Below are 20,238 nucleotides of genomic sequence, written 5' to 3' on the forward strand. Positions count from 1 at the left end.
AAAAAAGTTTCTCTTATATATTGAGGACTCCAGTTAAACATAATCCTACACTTACTGGTAGACTGTAGCACTATGAAAAAGGATTCTATCTAAGACTAAAACTAGATCTTGAACAAATTAATGATGCAAAAAAATAGTAAACTAACTTTAGTTTCCCTGAATTCCCTTATCTGTCCAATATTCTATTCAACATTTCTGATAACTTCAATTATTAATTTTCTTGTACATATATATAAATAAATGGGGAATGTGTCCATAGGACACAGATGATGCCCCTGCTTGCATATATATCATAGTTATAAAGGGACATAACTGAAGAACAATAAAGGTGATGCTTCACAAACGTGTACTTGGTCTGATTTTTGTGGTAATAAGTATTGTGTATGAGTTTCATAACATTTGGTTGAGTCAAACTTAAGTTAGAGAAGGGAAACGAGAAATTAAGCAATTTTTCCATTTGTAAAGGGGCAAAACTCTAGAATGGTAAAAGTGATGCCCCGAAATTCAATCTTTATCTGTGTTTACTGGTAATATGCACATTGTATAAGTTTCATAACATTTGGTTCAGGCAAACTAAAGTTACAGAACGGAAACCTACTTTGGGACGTACAGACAGATTTGCGAAAAAGGGTAAAACTTAATGCCCCCTCTGCTAGGTCAATTTTAAAAATTCTATAAATTAACATGCTGGCATTTGTTTTAACCGATTTCCATTTTGGTCAAACATCCCCATTTTGGTCAAACTGGGATGTTGGGCTGCAGTGCCCCATATTTTCTTCAATACATACATGTACATAAATATATATACATGTACATGTATTGAACTTTCAAATATCTACAATTAGTTTTGATGTGGTTGATTCAGGTTTGAACATTAAAGTATAAATTATGTTCCAGATACTTATCAGTACAGTTTAGTGTAGATAAAGTCTATTCACACCTTTTTAACAACTGAAGATAAGATTTGTATTATGTAAATCCTAGTTTCTTTACATATCATTAACATATATTTCACCACATAGAATTTTAAATCCGACCCTTCATGTCATTTAAAAATTTATATTCTAAACATGTAAATGTGTTTGGACTAAAAATACCATTCATAAAATTATCTGAAAAATTTACAATAAAAATCTTTCACAAGTGATAACATAAAAGTGATTGTCATCTTCTTATATTATGTTAAGTCACTGCCTATACAGTCAACATGGTCAACAAACTTTCAAAAATATGTGTAAAACAAGGATTTTTCCTCTTTCCAGAAAGAAAAGAAGAACAGAGTTGATACAAATCATACAATGTATGTATATCATATGACAGTGTACTGTCAACTTCTGACAACTCTAATTAAGCATCTGTGTATGCTAATTTTTAAATACGAACTAACTGCCTTTCATTAGATCTAAATTAGGAAAAGCTCAGAATGTTTATTAAATCAGAATTTTCTGCAACAGTGCAACATTGAATACTGTAGATTTTTGTTAATATTACAACAAATGTAGCTTAAGCTTTAAAAGTGTCTTATTAGTCAGTCGTTAACCATGACTTTTAGGCAGAACCTTGATAATTTATCATTCACAAATGTATCAAAAAGTATTAGCCCATATCGGAAGACTGGCATATCCCTCTTCCAGTACAGTTGAACTTGCCTCTTGTTCCAATTTCGGATTTTATATGACAGTCATACTATCATGAAAATTAAATCCAGACTTGCTAAAAATTACAAAAATAAAATATAGCCTTTATGTGTTTTAGTACCTTTAAAGATAAAAAGTAAGTTATAAATACGTGTACAATCTACAAACTGTATACTTTCAGTGAAAGAGGCTTTTTATTTATCAGTAAAAACTGATTTATATACATGTGCAGTATTAATGTAAAATATAGGTGGCCAGTTGGCTTGAAGATTTGACCACAGTGAACCAAATTCCCTGTCCTTTTCGTTCCTACATTCTATTATGTGAGAATCAATAATGTTATTAATAATTGCTGGTAAATAACAGAACAAAACAACAAATAATAATTGAGGGAGGAAGGATTAATGAAGGGCTACTATTTTGTGAACTTTCTTCACCTTTGGGTCAATAATGAGTAATTTATTAGGTAGAAGGTAAACATAAATATCAGTACATTATTTACACATTCCTATATAACATAGTTACATAGGTACTGTCCTTGATTCAGGTGTACCTCCACTAATGTAAAACACTAGCGTGGGTAGTCGTAATGTCATCTTCTAAATCTGAACAATTTAGTGCAAGATTGATATATCTATATACTGATCTACTCTGCACATGTTGTTTTTTTATTTAGGTTTCAAACTGTTTCTAATTAATAGAAATGACCAAATATATAAATTTTACATTAGTTCCTGGTCACTTATAATTAATTCTACTAAAGCATCCACGACAATTTTTAAAATTCAATAAAATCTCTGTTAATATTTTCAAGCATACATTTTGCAAATGTAAATGCAAGTACCCCTACAAGTACAATATTGGTCAACAAATAACTGCATGTGCAGTGTAATGTACATTTTGTACATTGAAAGTGATGGTTTGACCTTAAAGGACTCACTTTATTTTTTTGTCAGCCACTGAACTGCAGATAAGTATGTTGGTATAATATACAACAATTACTCTTACATAAAGTGTTAATGTTATTATATATAATGTAAGAATAGCATTCTTTGGCAGTTGGTGTAGGTGTAAAGAGAATGCTGCCAACATCAAACAAAATGCTGATTCTTTCCTCCAAACTTTTTACTAATTATCGTTTGTATCACAATAACATGAATAAAGCAAACTCATCAAAAATTACATTTCTAAATTATATTCTTTGCACTGAAAAATTGTGAAAAATGTATTGAGCGCTTGCTATCATATTTTATTCCTCCACATTCTGTATCTGTCTGTACAAAGTTAGGAACCTGTAATCCAGTAGTTGTTGTTTGTTACATCTTCGCAAATTTGTTTATCGCTTTACTTTTTTTACAAACATAAATTAGGCCATTATTTTTTCCCGTTTGAATTTGGTTTTTTACATCGAATCTGTCAGGGTCTTTTTTAAGCTGACTATGTGTAATGAACTTTGCTCAATGATGAAGGCCTTACAGTAACCTTGAGTTGTTAATTTCTGTGCCATTTTGTCTCTTTACATAAGGTGACAACAAATTGCAATCTTCAGTGTTATTGTCTCTATCAATTTTAGATATCCTTTTTCTTGTAATTTTCATTTTCAGATCTATCTTTCTTTTCTCAAACCCCTAAACTGCCCTTTCCAGACTAACCTATAGTTGTTAATGTCGGTGTCATTTTGGTCTCTTGTGGACAGTTGTCTCATTTGCAATCATACCACATCTTCTTTTTTATATAAAGCAATCATTCAATTTATTTAAAATATGCAATCTAACTAATCAAATTTGATAACTACCAACAGGGGAGGGTTTTTCTTTTTGATCTACTTATCATGTTTATAGAACTATTGTCTCTTAGATACCTTTTTAAATAAATATAGTTGTACACGTCACATACAGTTATAGTAAATTAAAGAAATTAATATTATTATGTAAGAAGTAAAAAAATATATATATCTTATCTACAATAAGAAATGTTTTATTAGCTTAATTACATGTGTCTTTGTTATTTGACAGATACAAATGTAATCAACTACATGTAATTACATGTATTCAAGCTTTTTAAAAGGTGATAAAAACAATTTCACAAGTTTACCCTAATCCGGAATCCAGATTTATTAAGAGAACAATGCCTAATTATGACATTGTTGAAACTTGTAATATTTGTAACAAGTTAATATTATGTACATTTGTAATATATTATACTAGTACAAACTTTTGAATAAAATTGAGAAAGGAAATGGGGAATGTGTCAAAGCGACAACAACCTGACCATAGAGCAGACAACAGCTGAAGGCCACCAATCGGTCTTCAATGTAGCAAGAATTCCCGCACCCGTAGGTGTCCTTCAGCTGGCCCCTAAAAATATGTATACTAGTACAGTGATAATGGACATCATACTAAACTCCGAATTATACACAAGAAACTAAAATTAAAAATCATACAAGACTAACAAAGGCCAGAGGCTCCTGACTTGGGACAGGCACAAAATTGCGGCGGGGTTAAACATGTTTATGAGATCTATTTTATCTCAAGTCTGAAATTTGGGAAAATACAGATTTAAACCAGATGCTCCGCAGGGCGCAGCTATATACGACCACAGAGATTGAACCCTGAACAGTGTGCAAGTATGGACACAACATTTAAGCTGGATTCAGCTCTAAATTTGGATTGTGATTAAATAGTTGACACAGCATAGGTTTCTGACACAGAATGAATGTGGTCTAATGAACTTAAAATATTTTTTTTGCCTTTGAGCAATTCACTATGCTGTTGAATATTAATCCTCTCAAAAAAATGTTTGAAGAAATTTTCTTTTTATTTATGAAATCTGAAATGAGAAAAATTTAACCCCCCCCCCTCCCCCCATTTTTTTTTCACATCCCCCTTTCCCTTTTTCCAAAACTGATCTCAATTCAAATTCCTAATGGAGTTTGCAACAATAACTACTCATTTAAATACATCATAAAATATTAAAATGTAAAATAAAGTGCTTGTTATCACTGAATGGTAAAGATTGTTTTAATTTATCAGTTGGTAGTAAAAGTGAATATACATTGTATATTGTATAAAACAATAATTTAAGTTGATTCAACTACTATTCTGGACAAAGAAAGATAACTCCAATTGAAAATTTCTTGCTATTGCACAATATTGTGCAATAAGATATTTCTTGCTATTGCACAATACTGTGCAATTGAAAATATATGCTATTGCACAATACTGTGCAATTGAAGATTTCTTGCTATTGTGCAATACTGTGCAATTGAAAATTGCTTGCTATTGCACAATACTGTGCAATTGAAGATTTCTTGCTATTGCTGAATACTGTGCAATTGAAAATTTCTTGCTATTGCACAATACTTAATATAATAATTTTGGATCCTGATTTGAACCAACTTGAAAACTGGGCCCATAATCAAAAATCTAAGTATATTTTTAGATTCAGCATATCAAAAAAGCCCAAGAATTCAATTTTTGTTAAATTCAAACTTACTTTAATTTTGGACCCTTTGGACTTTAATGTTGATCAATTTGAAAACTGGACCAAAAATTAAGAATCTACATACACAGTTAGATTTGGCATATCAAAGAACCCCTATTATTCAATTTTTGATGAAATCAAACAAAGTTTAATTTTGGACCCCGATTTGGACCAACTTAAAAACTGGGCCAATAATCAAAAATCTATGTACATTTTCAGATTCAGCATATCAAAGAACCCCATGGATTCAATTTTTGTTAAAATCAAACTAAGTTTAATTTTGGACCCTTTGGACCTTAATGTAGACCAATTTGAAAATGGGACCAAAAATTAAGAATCTACATACACAGTTAAATTCGGCATATCAAAGAACCCCAATTATTCAATTTTTGATGAAATCAAACAAAGTTCAATTTTGGACCCTTTGGGTCCCTTATTCCTAAACTGTTGGGACCAAACCTCCCAAAATCAAACCCAACCTTCCTTTTATGGTCATAAACCTTGTGTTTAAATTTCATAGATTTCTATTTACTTATACTAAAGTTATGGTGCGAAAACCAAGAATAATGCTTATTTGGGCCCCTTTTTGGCCCCTTATTCCTAAACTGTTGGGACCATAACTCCCAAATCAATCCCAACCTTCCTTTTGTGTTCATAAACCTTGTGTTTAAATTTCATTGATTTCTATTTACTTATACTAAAGTTATTGTACGAAAACCAAGAATAATGCTTATTTGGGCCCTTTTTTGGCCCCTAATTCCTAAACTGTTGGAACCAAAACTCCCAAAATCAATACCAACCTTCCTTTTGTGGTCATAAACCTTGTGTTAAAATTTCATAGATTTCTATTCACTTTTACTAAAGTTAGAGTGCGAAAACTAAAAGTATTCGGACGACGACGACGCAAGACGACAATGATGCCAACGTGATAGCAATATACGACGAAAAATTAAATTTTTTGCGGTCGTATAAAAACATATGCATGTTAAATGCAAATTACTGACAATGAAAAAACAACATATTTGATTGGTGATATGTTTACCCCAGTAAAGATGGTAAAGGAGTGATGGGCACGTGTCTGATCCCCCTTATCCTTACATCTATTACCTGAACATACATTTGTACAATGTACATGTACACAGAGGAAGATTGAAGGGGTCGGGTACCCAGCCCCCTCCCCCTCCTAAAAATTTCTGGTCATGAATGTAAAATTGTTATCTTCATGGTATTGTCATAACAAATATCTATTCCATTTTTGTGAATAAGTGGGAACAAAATATGTGTATACATAGTTATTTTTTTGTAAATGCTTAGTTGTCCCTATAGATCTAACATGTACATTGTATGTCTTAATCATACACAACATTCCTAAGAATCTAGACAGTGTAAGGCTGAAAATTTTTCTCTAAAAATAACATTAGTACTTATCATGCTTATTCACAGGTCCAATATTCTACTACATTGTAAGTATGTCACAACTGAAAAAGATTCAGGTGGAAAGGAGTAAGTCTCTGGGAGTTTCATGTATCTTTTATACATACATGTACATGTACATGTATATCAAAAAAAGAAAAGTCAAACTGACAACTGAAATATTTCAAATTTCATAAAGTTTCACAAAAGTTGAACCAGCTGCCTGCTAAATATCTAAAATGTTAATGCATGTCAGAACAAAAAACAGTTTGCTATTCTGCTATTGGGGTACTGTACATTTTTTTTTTCATAAAATCATGCTTCAGGCCTGTAGATTTAAAAGTTTATTGTAAATAAACATGTACACTAGTAGTACTATTAGAAGAGATTGATATTAATCCTGATAATGACTTTTTCAGGTCACTGTCAGGACTAATGTTCCTCCCTGTAACCAGCAATGTACATGTATGTGTTAAAATGTTAGTTTTATAGTTATAAATTTAAATATGATTTTAAATAAATACATGTAACATGTATCTTTAGAAATGTTAACTTAGAAAACACAATAGCATACATTTGTAGAAAAAAGGAATCAAGAACATGTCAATAATTAAGGTTCATCATAACAAATGGACAAATATGGCCGTATTTTCAACTCAAAAACTACTCTGTGTACAGACTTACCTGTGCTGTTTGGAAAGTTTTTATGCCTAGCATCCACTAAATATATAAAAGTTAAATGCATTTTGTGTTTAAGAAAGATAAAATCTTTCTTAGATTTTGATGGGCATTTTTTTTTCCTTTCTGCAGAAGGTGTAAAAATAAACAAACACCTGAATTACTTTGATACTGTCCACTCACTGACTCAGATAAACTCTTTAACTCACCTATAGTTGTGAAGATAACTCTTGTCCATGTCAATTAATGACAATCAAAACAATACAAACCGTTTTTTTACCTGAGGGAGCATCTCATAGTTGTACCACAACTTAGTTAATTTTCACACCTTTTGCATGAAGGAAAAAAAATGCCCATCAAAATCCAAAAGAGATTTTATCTTTCTGAAACACAAAATGCATTTAACTTTATTATATCTAGTGGATGCCAGGCATTAAAACTTTTCCAACTCTACAGGTAAGTCTGTACTCAGAGTAATTTTTGGCATGTAAATACAGCCATATTTGTCCGTTTGTTATGATGAACCTTAAGACATAAGAATTATGGTACCTAGAATGTTATGTCTGTTATTCAGACATAATATATCTGTTTTTACGCACATGTCAGAATAGAATATATATTTAAAATGAATTTTAAGATCTAACGTATTAAAAATTGACTATAGTAGGGACCATCATGACTGTACAAATTGATACAGGGTGGAAGAAGAGCAAGGATTGAAAGTATGTGACAAGACATTATTATAATCAAATTTTGTTTACCCTTTATACATTTTCAATGTTATTAATGCATAAAGATTAAGAATCAAAAACATGACCGTGTAGGAAACAAAATACACATGCATAGTTTTACATGTACCTTGAAAACTTCTGCAAAAAATCCATGTCCTATTTTTTCATGATTAAAATCATCTAGTCTAGTAAGTGAGGAGACAGCATGTCGTAGAGCTCGACAAGATGCTCCAGGAGCACGGGATTTTAAGAGTGGAGATTCTTCCTCTACCTCTGGGAGGCTGGAGTTCAGAAGAGATTCTGACGGAGACATATCACCAAAACTACTAATAGCAATCGTTCTCGATCGTTTCATGTGGCTTCTACAATTTGTCATACTTTGACTTATATCCTTCATCACCGAATTATCTACATCTTCGTATGTTTAATATCCCTGTATGAATATAAATTTGATAGGGGAAGTTGCAGTGTGAAAACTTCCAAGGTGATTTTCCTCATTTCTTTTTCCCTGTGATAAACACTGTATTTATTTATGTGAAAATGAAATCATTTTGTTATTCTAAGAATTTACAATTCACTTCAAGACAGTGTCATTGTACACAGAACGTAATCCTTTACAAAACACAACCATTTGTGTGCAGATCCTTTTCTCTTCTGACTTCATTTTTGATTGTAAACTTTCTGTTGCATTATGGGTAGGAAGTGCTTTTATTATTTGCGCGGTAAAATATGAAATGGTAACCTTCTTCTTTACTGTAACTTCCTCCTAACTCCCTTTAAAGTACATTTGCTAAATTTAATCTCAACATATTTGGATGTACCAATCTTCCTAAAGACAGGGATTCTAACACAAATCTTAAAGAAAGAAAAAGACAAAACATTACCATCTAGCTATAGAGGAATAACTGTAACTAAAACCTTTGCAAAAATATTACAAAGTATATTGAAGGATAGAGTTGACTCTGTATTTAACAACATACAAAACTCCCTGCAAAGAGGCTTTACAGAAGGAGTATCATCACTATGCGCAGCATTCATCATATCAGAAGCAATCGAAGAAATTAAAGATACTGCTGATCCTAATAACTATTGATGCAGAAAAAGCATTTGATTAGCTAAACCATGAAATCCTATTCAACAAGCTGTACCATTATAGAATAAAAGGAAAACTCTGGATACTACTGAGAAACTTGTATAAAGGAATGAGTATTAAGGTTAAATGGGAAGGGCAATGTACAGAAGATGTAATGGTGCTACAAGGAATTCAACAAGGTGCAAAACTATCTACGACGCTATATGAATTCTATAACAACGCTGAGACTACTATAACACATAGTAGTCTCAGAACAACGTCATACTGGATAGCATATTAAAAAGTGGACTTGGAGCATGTATTGGTGATACACAAGTCCCTGTACCAACATGTGCCGATGACATTGCTGTGCTGGCAAATAGTATTGCAGATGCACAAGGAATATAAGACATAGTACAATACCATACAAGCAGAAATCTAGTCAAAATCAATCCTACTAAAATCTGAAGCTGTTCTATACAATGCAAAAGGCTCAAACATATCAACATTGCAATTTGAAGACAATGACATCAATATAACCAATGAAACCAATCATCTAGGTATCAAAAGAAACGAGCAAAACCGTGCAAATATCTCAGAAAGAATAAGAACTGGTAGGGCAACAATATACAGCCTTCTTGGAGCTGGGTTACATGTCAGAAGGGGATTCTCACCCATGGTCGCATACAAGCTATGGAGAACATATGCAGTACCAAGAAGCATCTACGGACTTGAGGTGATGTACTTACTTGCAAAAGAAAAGGATATGCTAGAACTGGCAGAGAGAAAAATCCTCCGACAAATTCAAGGGCTTCCAAATAATACAGCAAATATGGCTGTCTATACCCTGGTAGGAGTAGAACCTATTGCCATCACATTAGACAAAAATGTACTTACCTTCTTCATGAATATTGTTCGAAATTCAGGAACTATAGAATGTGAAATTCTGCGCCGACAAATAGTATTTTCAGACCAAAGAGGAAAAGACTTTATCAACAGAGTAGAAAAAACTCTTTCAAAATACAATTTGAAATCTAATAGTTACTATACATAGAAAATCCACTGAATAAAATCGAATGGAAAAGACTAGTAGGAATAAAGATCAAGGAATACTGGAAAAATGAATGTCATAATGAAAAAATGGAAAAAAACATCACCTAAATACATAGAGATACAGAACAATCCATTAATTGAAGCTCACAATATATGGAAAAGTGTGAAAAACAATAGTAAAGATGTAAAGGCAGGAGAAATAAAAGCAAGAATAAGTACTCAAACGTACATATTCCAAGCCAAAAGAGCTAAGTTCGATCCGAAAGATAACCCGATGTGTACAATCTGTGAACAGGGAAATGAAGATCTAGAACATTTTATTCTACACTGCAAAGAATTAGAGCAAATAAGATCTAAATATTGCTCAAAAATCGAAAAGACAATGGATGAAATTGATACCTCAACATACAAAAAGATCATACAACAAGGGAATTTACTGCAGCTCATAATGGACTGTACTAGCAAGGACATAAACTGTTACTCAACTGTGTATGAAAACATTGAAACTCCGGCTAGAAATATTTGTTATGAGATGTACTTGCTGCGCACAAAAAGGATAAAAAACTTGATCACAAGTACAGTATAAGTAAACTTTTTAAAAATAAAATAGTTCCTTACTAATAGTATATCATCTTACTATTTTATGACTTATAAGACTTTAAAATAAATCTGCTCTTTTTAAAAGTTTTAAGATATCAGTTACTCGACTGTCAGTTATAATTTAAAGAATAATGACAAGATCTCCTTATAGTAAATTAAACTGTGAAGAAAATGTATGTATACTAGTATATTATAGCTTAATTTTTTTTCCAAACCCCAACCCTTTTACATATGTCTTATAAAATAACCTTTTCATTATAGATCCCGATGTATGTATAGCACTCTTAACTAATAATTATAAGTAAGTTTGATTTGAGACCATTTTAATTCTTATTTGTAAATATATGCAGTAGTTACCTAACGTTTCCTTCAACCACAGCACATATGAATTATTAATTTTTTTTTTTAAACTTTATGATGACAATCCTATGAATTAATTATGATATTTATTATGTAGTGATTATTATAACCAAATTCAGTCATCTGTATATAATTAAATGTTTCCTTGTGTTTTAAGGTCTACATAGTTGCTAAAACTATACCCGAAAGACTATACCTGAAAGACTATATATACCTGAAAGACGACGCAATCATAGACTAATTCATTATCACAAAATTTTGAATAATAAAACTCCAAAATATTAAAGAGACTTATTGCCTGATTCAGTAGGAAGTAGGCATACTCATAATACAAGACAAAGAAATAATATTACACAAGTCAACACACGGACCCGTTTATATTCTGAATATTTCATCCCTGCAACAACAAAACTATGGAACACTCTTAACTTAAGGTAGATTCATGGTATACCGCCATCTTGGATTGTGCAATCACAGTACAAAATCAGTCTAGTTATTTGCCCAAATCAGCAAATTTGGAAACAGATTTTGCAATTTTATGGTTAAACTGTTTATTTATATAAAGAAAACTTGTTAATTTATTGTATTATGCAAAATGTTTTAACAAATATCAACCTTTTTGGTTTTTAAAATCATTTTTTGCAAATGAGCCATTTAAGAGGAGATAACTCTTTTAGTACAAAATTTATACTAGGCTAATAGGGAAATTTTTTATTTTTACTTGAGGTAAGAAAACAAGTTCGGTGACACCACATTTTCTTTTTATTATCTTTATACATATTACGAAACCTATCTTCTCACAATTTATTTCAAAATTCTATCTCATAGAATTTTTTTTATGCACTCTTATGTGTTTTTCCATGAACAAACTAACCAAATTTAGGCAATTTTCAACGACTCATAGCTTGAAAAATAGCACGGTGACCCATACTTATTATTATATTTTTGAAAAAAGCATAGTAAAATCTTCATTTTGGTAAATTATAAGAAAATTCTGTCTCAAAAAAAATTTACTTATGATCTACCTTAAACATAAGAAAATGTGAATCTCTATCAATATTAAAATTTTTTTAAAAAACAAATTAGTACCCAAAATAGTAAGGTTCCAACGTATTATTATATAGGACATCGTTTTGGTCAAATTCTTCATTGAATTCTCACCTTTTCGTTCGTAATTTAGTAGACTCTCATTGTCGTTGTGGTGATGTAGAAACAAATACTCATTTTCTGTTATCCTGTCCTATACACTAATTTAAGACATGAACTATTAGATTCTATTTCAGTTCTTCCTTTCCAAGTAAACACAAAAACTTTGCTTTTTGGATCAACGGTACTCTCAGATGAGCAAAATAGTATTTTATTTAGTTTGGTGCAAAAATATATTATTAAAAGTAAACGTTTTAACCCTTGATGTTAATGCCTCATCACTTAATAGGAACCCAAGCATTTCACATTGTATACATTACAATAATTCACGTTTATTAGGTCTTTCCACTTTTCGTGGAAAGACCTTTTGTTTTTTTTCTGATTTTTTTTTTCTTCTGCCGTTTGAGATGCTTTTTTGTCTTACAACATATCGAATGGATTTTTTGGCCAATGATGTTGTACAGTAATGGACACCCTGTGTGACCGAACACTTATTCTTATAGGAGTAATCTCCCCGCGTCCCTTTTTTCTTGTTATCGCTATATCTCTAAAACCGTAAAAGATTTTAGCAAACTGTTTTCACCAAATTGTTCGTCTACTCTTGAGAATTATTTGGTTTAGTTTAACTTGAGTGATCGGAAGACATCTTATGGGAGTTATTTCCCTTTGAAAATTTAAGATAGGCGATTTGTTGGATAAATTCATACGTTATAAGTCGTAGAGGCCTACAGTCTTTCGATATGAAATCCTTGGTCCATTTGCAGAAAATTGAGGTCAAGGTCAAAGGTCAAGGTCATGTTCTAAATTTTGAATTTTGCTTGTTATCGTTATTCCACAGAAACTGTGACAGTAAATGATATGATGTGTTTGCCAAATAACTGTTTACAATAAGGCGCAACTTCAACCTATTTCAGTCAAAGTGTTTTGGTTAACCCTTATAGGAGTTTTCTCCCCTTATGTATTTCAAATCAGTATTTCTCCACAACCATACAAGTGATTGACCTCCGGTCTTCCCTTTTGAGTTCACTGACCTATGACCTTGAAATTGAGATCAAGGTCGAAGGTCAAGGTCATGTAATAAATTTTGAATTTTGCTTGTTATCGTTATTCAAAAGAAACTGTTACAGTTAATGATATGATTTGTTTGCCAAATTACTGTTTACAAAAAGGCGCAACTTCAACCTATTTCAGTCGAAGTGTTTTGGTTAACCCTTATAGGAATTTTCTCCCCTTATGTATTTGAAATCAGTATTTCTCCACAACCATACAAATGATTGACCTGGGGTCTTTTGATTTGAGATCACTGACCTATGACCTTGAAATTGAGGTCAAGGTCAAAGGTCAATTTGACGTTCTAGATTTTGACCTTTGCTAAAAATTATTTTCTGTTCATACTAACACAATTAAGTCTTCTGCATATACCTATTAATCTTATTTTTTTTGTATCAATTCGAAGAACCAAATTACATCAACAAGGAATGACATTTTCTAACATCGTTTTTTAAATTTTATTCTTATCATCGAGGTGGAAAGACCTTCAATTGTTCTCTGAAGAATTGGTTTTTAATTTATTATTATTTTTATTTTATTTTTCTCATTAATTTTTTCTTTTTCTTCTCTTTTTTTTTCTCACCTTTTTTATATTCATATATTTATTACAGAGCATGCCAGTATTTATATTTATGTATTGTTCAATAAGTGTATTATTTTTGTAAAAGAAGACAGATTTGTAAACGCAAATTACTTGTTTCTGAATCCTTAATATTATTTCATTGTATAATATGTTTAATGTTGATTTATCTGAATAAATATTGTTTAAACTAAAACTATACCCTTTGGGTAGTGCTCCACAATTAATGAAGGAATATACAAGAAACCAAACTGAACCTAAGAATGAGGAAAGCCGTTTCACTATTTATGATAAGCAGGAACCTCGTGTGGGGGCCAGAAACATATAGATTAGATATCTGTTCCCAGTTCTAACTCAAAAACTTTATAAGATATCTTATATAGTGTATGACGATATCTTCAGAGATATCTTTTAAAACTGATACTGAGTAAGTTGATATGAGATATCTTATCAGTATGACTTATATAGTTTGTGAGATATCTCATATCTGGGACTATGAGAGGCGTATTTAGGGGGGTGGGGGGCCGGGCCCCCCTTTTTGGGAAAAAAATTGGTTGCTTATATAGGGAATCACTGAAGCGTGACTCGAGCGAGCCCCACTTATGAAAATTTCTGGATCCGCCACTGACTATTATACTAGTTAGTATAATCAGGGACTTTCTATACTAGTATAGTATAGACAGTCCCTGGTATAATAGTCCCAGCTTATATCTTGTTATATAGTTTATGAGAAAATTATAAAGTTTATAAGACATTTCCTTACATTTTCTTTATAAGCCGAGTATCTTATAAACTATATGAGATACTCTTAAAATCATTATATAAGATATCTCATAAACTGTATGAGATATCTCAAGTTACAAACTTGCACTATTGATAAACAAAATCGGTAATTTACAATGCCACAGGTCGTTGTTTATCATGTAAAACGGCGAATATGTGCCCCCCCCCCCCTCTTTGACAAAGCATCAGGAAATTTTAAATAGCCTTTAATCTAACTTTTCAGATGATTTGTTTTAAAAGAAACACTTTTTCAAGCTAAGAATATTTTATGTTTGATGTTATCTTCATATAGAAATATCAGTATACTTCAAAAACATAAAGACCTGAACATAAACTGCAGAAAACATGGAAAGTAATGGCGAAACTGACGAGCACCCAACTCTAGATCAATTCATGTTTGATTTTTAAAGGGAAGTTGCAGTGACAACATTCCATTTTGAGTTTCCTTCATATTTATTTTTGTCTATAATAAATTTGCGTTTGATTTTATGAAAATGAAATAATTTCTTAATTGTTTCAATCTCTAGGGTCTTATTATCAACACTGGAAGTTTTCGTAGTTCTAAATGTTAATTGTTTTAAACCAAAACTTCATCCTCGTTCTTAATATTGCCATGAATCAATCATAAAATGATAAATTCATGCATTTTATACAATTTTTCTAATGAATTTGTTAAATTGCTTTGACGGTTACAGAGAATTCACAGTATAGTCTATATTAGTATAATCTTAAACCTTATCAGTAGCGGATCCAGTAATTTAAGGGGGTTGAGTGGATTGGATTCGTCATTAATGTTGACCGTATCAATCGGCATTTGTCGTTTTTTCTTAATAATCTTCCTTTGGTTTTTAATTTTGTTTACTATTCTTACTACCTTAGGGTATAAATACACAATTTGATAGACAGAAATAAGGGAATATTGCTTAAAAGTAAACGAGACAAAACGATAATATTACCAGAATAGACATATATTGACTATATTTGGGATCTGATTGAGATACAGTCCACAGATATGCTTGATAAACCGTTCCGGACAATTGATTAAAGTGCATAGCTTGTGTCTAACCTTAAACATTGGACTGAAAGAAAATATACCGTTTTGTGCACATGTTTTTATATATTTTTTAGCATATCATTTGAATAGTTACTTTTTTCCCCACAGAACTAGACTAAACATTTCAGTTAAGATAGATATAAGAGGATGTGGTATGAAAAATGCAGGATTAAAAAGTAAAATCACAAAAATACTGAACTTCAAGGAAAATTCAAAATGGAAAGTCCTTAATCAAATGGCAAAATCACAACCTCAAACACATCAAATGAATGGATAACAACTGTCATATTCCTGACTTGGTACAGGCATTTACTTGTACATGTAGAAAATGGTAGATTAAATCTGGTTATAAAGCTAGCCAAACCTCTCACTTGTATGACATTTTGTATGCCAGACTCTCGTTTCGTCTACAAAATACTCATTAGTTTTGCTCGATTCAAAAATTGAAAAAAAACAAACAAAATAAAGTGCGAATTTTAAGAGCATTTGAACATTTTGGGTGCATAAATAACAGCACACAAACTACTTGATGACTATATAAGGTATTGACAATTAACCTGAAAACTCAACATATCAAAATGTAAATACAAAGATGTCGAAGTGGATCTTCATTCACTGTACTGAATATAAAATTTATTAGTACTTAAGACTTCTTTCAAATACCCTCATTTTCCAGTGGCAGTCAAAATTTCCCCGACCATCATCCCGAATGGCCTCTATATGACAAGACCTACCTATAGTATTTATTGTCAACTTTTTCTCGTCCTGAACATGCATGAAATACTTGCCACTGGACGTTAAGCAACCAACAATCAATCAATTAATCTTTCAAATACTGTTTATATTATATTACTGGGTTTTCAAAATGTTCCACGAAACCTCTTTCCAAACTACCATAGTAAACATCAATTTTGGAAACAATCAAACCCGGGCTTCAGAGTTACTGCAAAACTATATATATACACACTCTTGGAAAGGTACATATGAATCCGTTGTGGCTGCTAAGACTCAGAAGATCCGTTGGAGAACAGGTAGTCTAAGTCTCTTTTTTTTTGCAAAAGTATGACATTCCGACGTCTTTACCTTGTATACCAGTATTCTACATTCTACGCTTAAAGAAAGGTTAAAAATTATTAATCCTACTTAATTTTATTAAAAAGAATGTTCAACGTGGAAAAAAAAATATTTTTTTTTACAAAGGACAAGTCATGCTTTGTAAAAAAATACTGATTTAAAAAAAAAAAAAAAGCTCCGACACTGAAGGTTTGTTTTATTGACAATTTAGTCGTGACGCACTATTGGAGGACTTGTCTTAAAAAAAAATCGGCAATATTATGGGAACAAACTGTGCTCCTCTTCTCGCCGACTTTAGTTCCTTTATTAATCATATCAGGCATACTTCATGCACGAGTATCCTTATATACATATATATAACTAGAAAAATGATAAGAAGCTATCATTGCCCTTCAAACTTAATGTCCCTCTATGTAGAAGAGAGACGAAAGATACCAGAGGGACAGTCAAACTAATAAATCGAAAATAAACTGACAACGCCATCGCTAAAAATGAAAAAGACAAACAGACAAACAATAGTACACATGACACAACATAGAAAACTAAAAAATAAGCAACACGAACCCCACCAAAAACTAGGTGTGATCTCAGGTGCTCCGGAAGGGTAAGCAGATCCTGCTTCATATGTGGCACCCGTCGTGTTGCTTATGTGATAACAAATCCGGTAAATAGTCTTATTCGGTAGGTCACATTCATGAAAGGGAAGGGGATTGTAGTTACGACGTAAGGAACATATCCGATATAATTTGTGAAACGGTTATTCCATAACGGTCGACCAACTCGTGATGGCGTCCGTAAAATTTACGAAGGGATGATTTCAACTTCACCATTTGGAACTCTTGGTTAAATAGCTTCCTTGTGAGCAGCAACTCTCTATCAAGAAAATCATGATAGGAAATGCATGCACGGGAATATCGTATCAATTGGGAGATATATACCCCGTATGCAGGTGCTGCTGGAATGTTGCTACTTAGAAATGGAAAGTTCACAATTGGAAAGCTGAAATCATCTCTTTTGTCGTAAAGTTTTGTTTTCAACCGACCCTCATTGTCAATTTTTAGATGTAAGTCAAGATATGAGGCCGACTTAACTGTATCTGTAGTATCCTTTATCTCTAGTTCGACGGCGTTCAACATAGGTGATGTCCTATCACTAAATAGAGCCAAGTTTGTTGAATTTGTAGAACGCATCTTTTCCATCGAAATTGAAATAAAGGAAACAACAGGAACAGTTAATATAAAAAAAGGAGAAAGTCTGTCTCAAATTTAGACTTAAATCCAGAAATTGACAATAGGGGTCGGTTGATAACAAAACTTTATATGAAAAGGGAGGATTTCAATTTTCGAAATTGAGAAATTTCTATTTCTATGTAGCAAAATTCTAACAACGCTTGCATATTAAAGAAGTATACATTTCTAAGTTGAAACGATATTTCAGTAAACTTCCATGATAGAGGGTTTAAGTGAACAAGGAAGCTCTAAAACCGAGGCTTTCCAAGGGGATAAAGTTGATCATCCCTTTGAAAGTTTTACGAACTCCATCACGAGTTGGTTGACCGTTGTGGAATATATATATATGTCGCACATGACCACGGATACCATAATTCCACCCTCTTTGCCTCCATTGCAACATCACCGATTGGGACTTATCACTGATATTTTTTACCATAAATAACACAACTAGTATCAATAGAGGAACAGGAGCATACACTGTCTAGTACAAGCAGGGTTCATATGTTTCAAATTTGAATATTTTGTGTTATAATCTTTCATAAGAGGGAAAAACATACTGAATATTTTATGGAGTGAACAAGCCTTTTGTAGTTTTATTTTGTCCCTTGTAATTTATATCAATCATCGTAAAGGATATGCTCTTTTACGAAGGTGACTACTGGTGATCGATTCCAAAGTTATGCTTTCCATAGAGTGTAAGAAGTACTCTTTGGTTTAACAGTATTTTTTACAACCGTGTTTAAAAACGTGTTTAAAAATGGTTTGTATTGTTACGAGTTACAATTTATGACAAAAATAAGCAAAGACCCATCAAAACAACATCTGATAAACAAATTTAATAATACTTTTAGATATTTGGATGATATTTTGGCTCTCAATAATGACGACTTCAGTATGTATATTAATGAAATTTATCCTGGTGAACTTACTTTAAATAAAGCTAATACTAACAATGACCACTGCCCTTTCCTCGATCTTGATATCTATATCACTAACGGAAAGCTGAATACTAAAATTTATGATAAAAGGGATGATTTTTCATTTCCTAGCGTTAATTATCCGTTTTTAGATGGTGACGTTCCATTGTCACCATCTTACGGTGTTTATATATCTCAACTTGTACGATTCGCTCGTGTATGTAACAATGTTTTAGATTTTAACGAGAGAAATTTATGTATTACTGAAAAATTATTACACCAGGGTTTTCGATATCACAAACTAGTCAAAACATTTACTAAATTTTATCATCGGTATAAAGACATCATTCGTAAATATAGCTCAACATGCAGACTTTTTATACGTTCAGGTATTTCACATCCAATTTTTTATGGAAATATTCTTTATAAAGCACAAAGGTGTCAGTATTCACCTCATAAACTTACAAAACCTTTGAATAGACTTATTAAGAAGGGATATAATTACGATACTGTTGTCAAGTCATTAAAGATTGCATATTTTGGCGTTAATATTGAGTCACTGATAAGGTCTTTGCGTCGGACCTAAACACATTTATTCTAAAAACAGTTGTTGGCATGACACGGGTTATGTTCTTCTCATATATGTTATGATGGTATGATACTAAACCCCTTACGGGAAGGATTGTGCCTGATGTTCATATGATGAAATCATAATCTTTCAGTCAGTTTAATTGAAGTCTGGAGCTGGCATGTCAGTTAACTGCTAGTAGTCTGTTGTTATTTATGTATTATTGTCATTTTGTTTATTTTCTTTGGTTACATCTTCTGACATCAGACTCGGACTTCTCTTGAACTGAATTTTAATGTGCGTATTGTTATATATGCTTTTACTTTTCTACACTGGTTAGAGGTATAGGGGGAGGGTTGAGATCTCACAAACATGTTTAACCCCGCCGCATTTTTTGCGCCTGTCCCAAATCAGGAGCCTCTGGCCTTTGTTAGTCTTGTATTATTTAAATTTTAGTTTCTTGTGTACAATTTGGAAATTAGTATGGCGTTCATTATCACTGAACTAGTATATATTTGTTTAGGGGCCAGCTGAAGGACGCCTCCGGGTGCGGGAATTTCTCGCTACATTGAAGACCTGTTGGTGACCTTCTGCTGTTGTGTTTTTTTTATTTTGGTCGGGTTGTTGTCTCTTTGACACATTCCCCATTTCCATTCTCAATTTTACACTTGTGGAAACTTATCGCTGGATTGCACGTTGTCTTGTTTGTTGTGCAAGCCGAGTTAACTTCATTTCTATTGACAATTTAACAATTCTGGTCGGGGGTATATTATATACAAGTATATTAAGATATGAGAGAGAAAAAGA

General features: G+C 32.1%; 1 protein-coding gene across 1 annotated transcript in view; it reads right to left on the minus strand.

The window, feature by feature from the left end:
• LOC143050638 (dual specificity testis-specific protein kinase 2-like) overlaps window positions 1-8,620 on the minus strand; it is a 39,671-nt gene extending 31,051 nt beyond the window's left edge. The window contains exon 1 of the mRNA XM_076223837.1: window positions 8,070-8,620. Coding sequence (XP_076079952.1) covers window positions 8,070-8,339 — 270 coding nt within the window. The 5' untranslated portion in view covers window positions 8,340-8,620. The remainder of the gene's footprint in view (window positions 1-8,069) is intronic.
• Between the last annotated feature and the right edge of the window lie 11,618 nt (window positions 8,621-20,238).

This window comes from Mytilus galloprovincialis, chromosome 1 (assembly GCF_965363235.1).
Source record: "Mytilus galloprovincialis chromosome 1, xbMytGall1.hap1.1, whole genome shotgun sequence".
Lineage (NCBI taxonomy): Eukaryota > Metazoa > Mollusca > Bivalvia > Mytilida > Mytilidae > Mytilus > Mytilus galloprovincialis.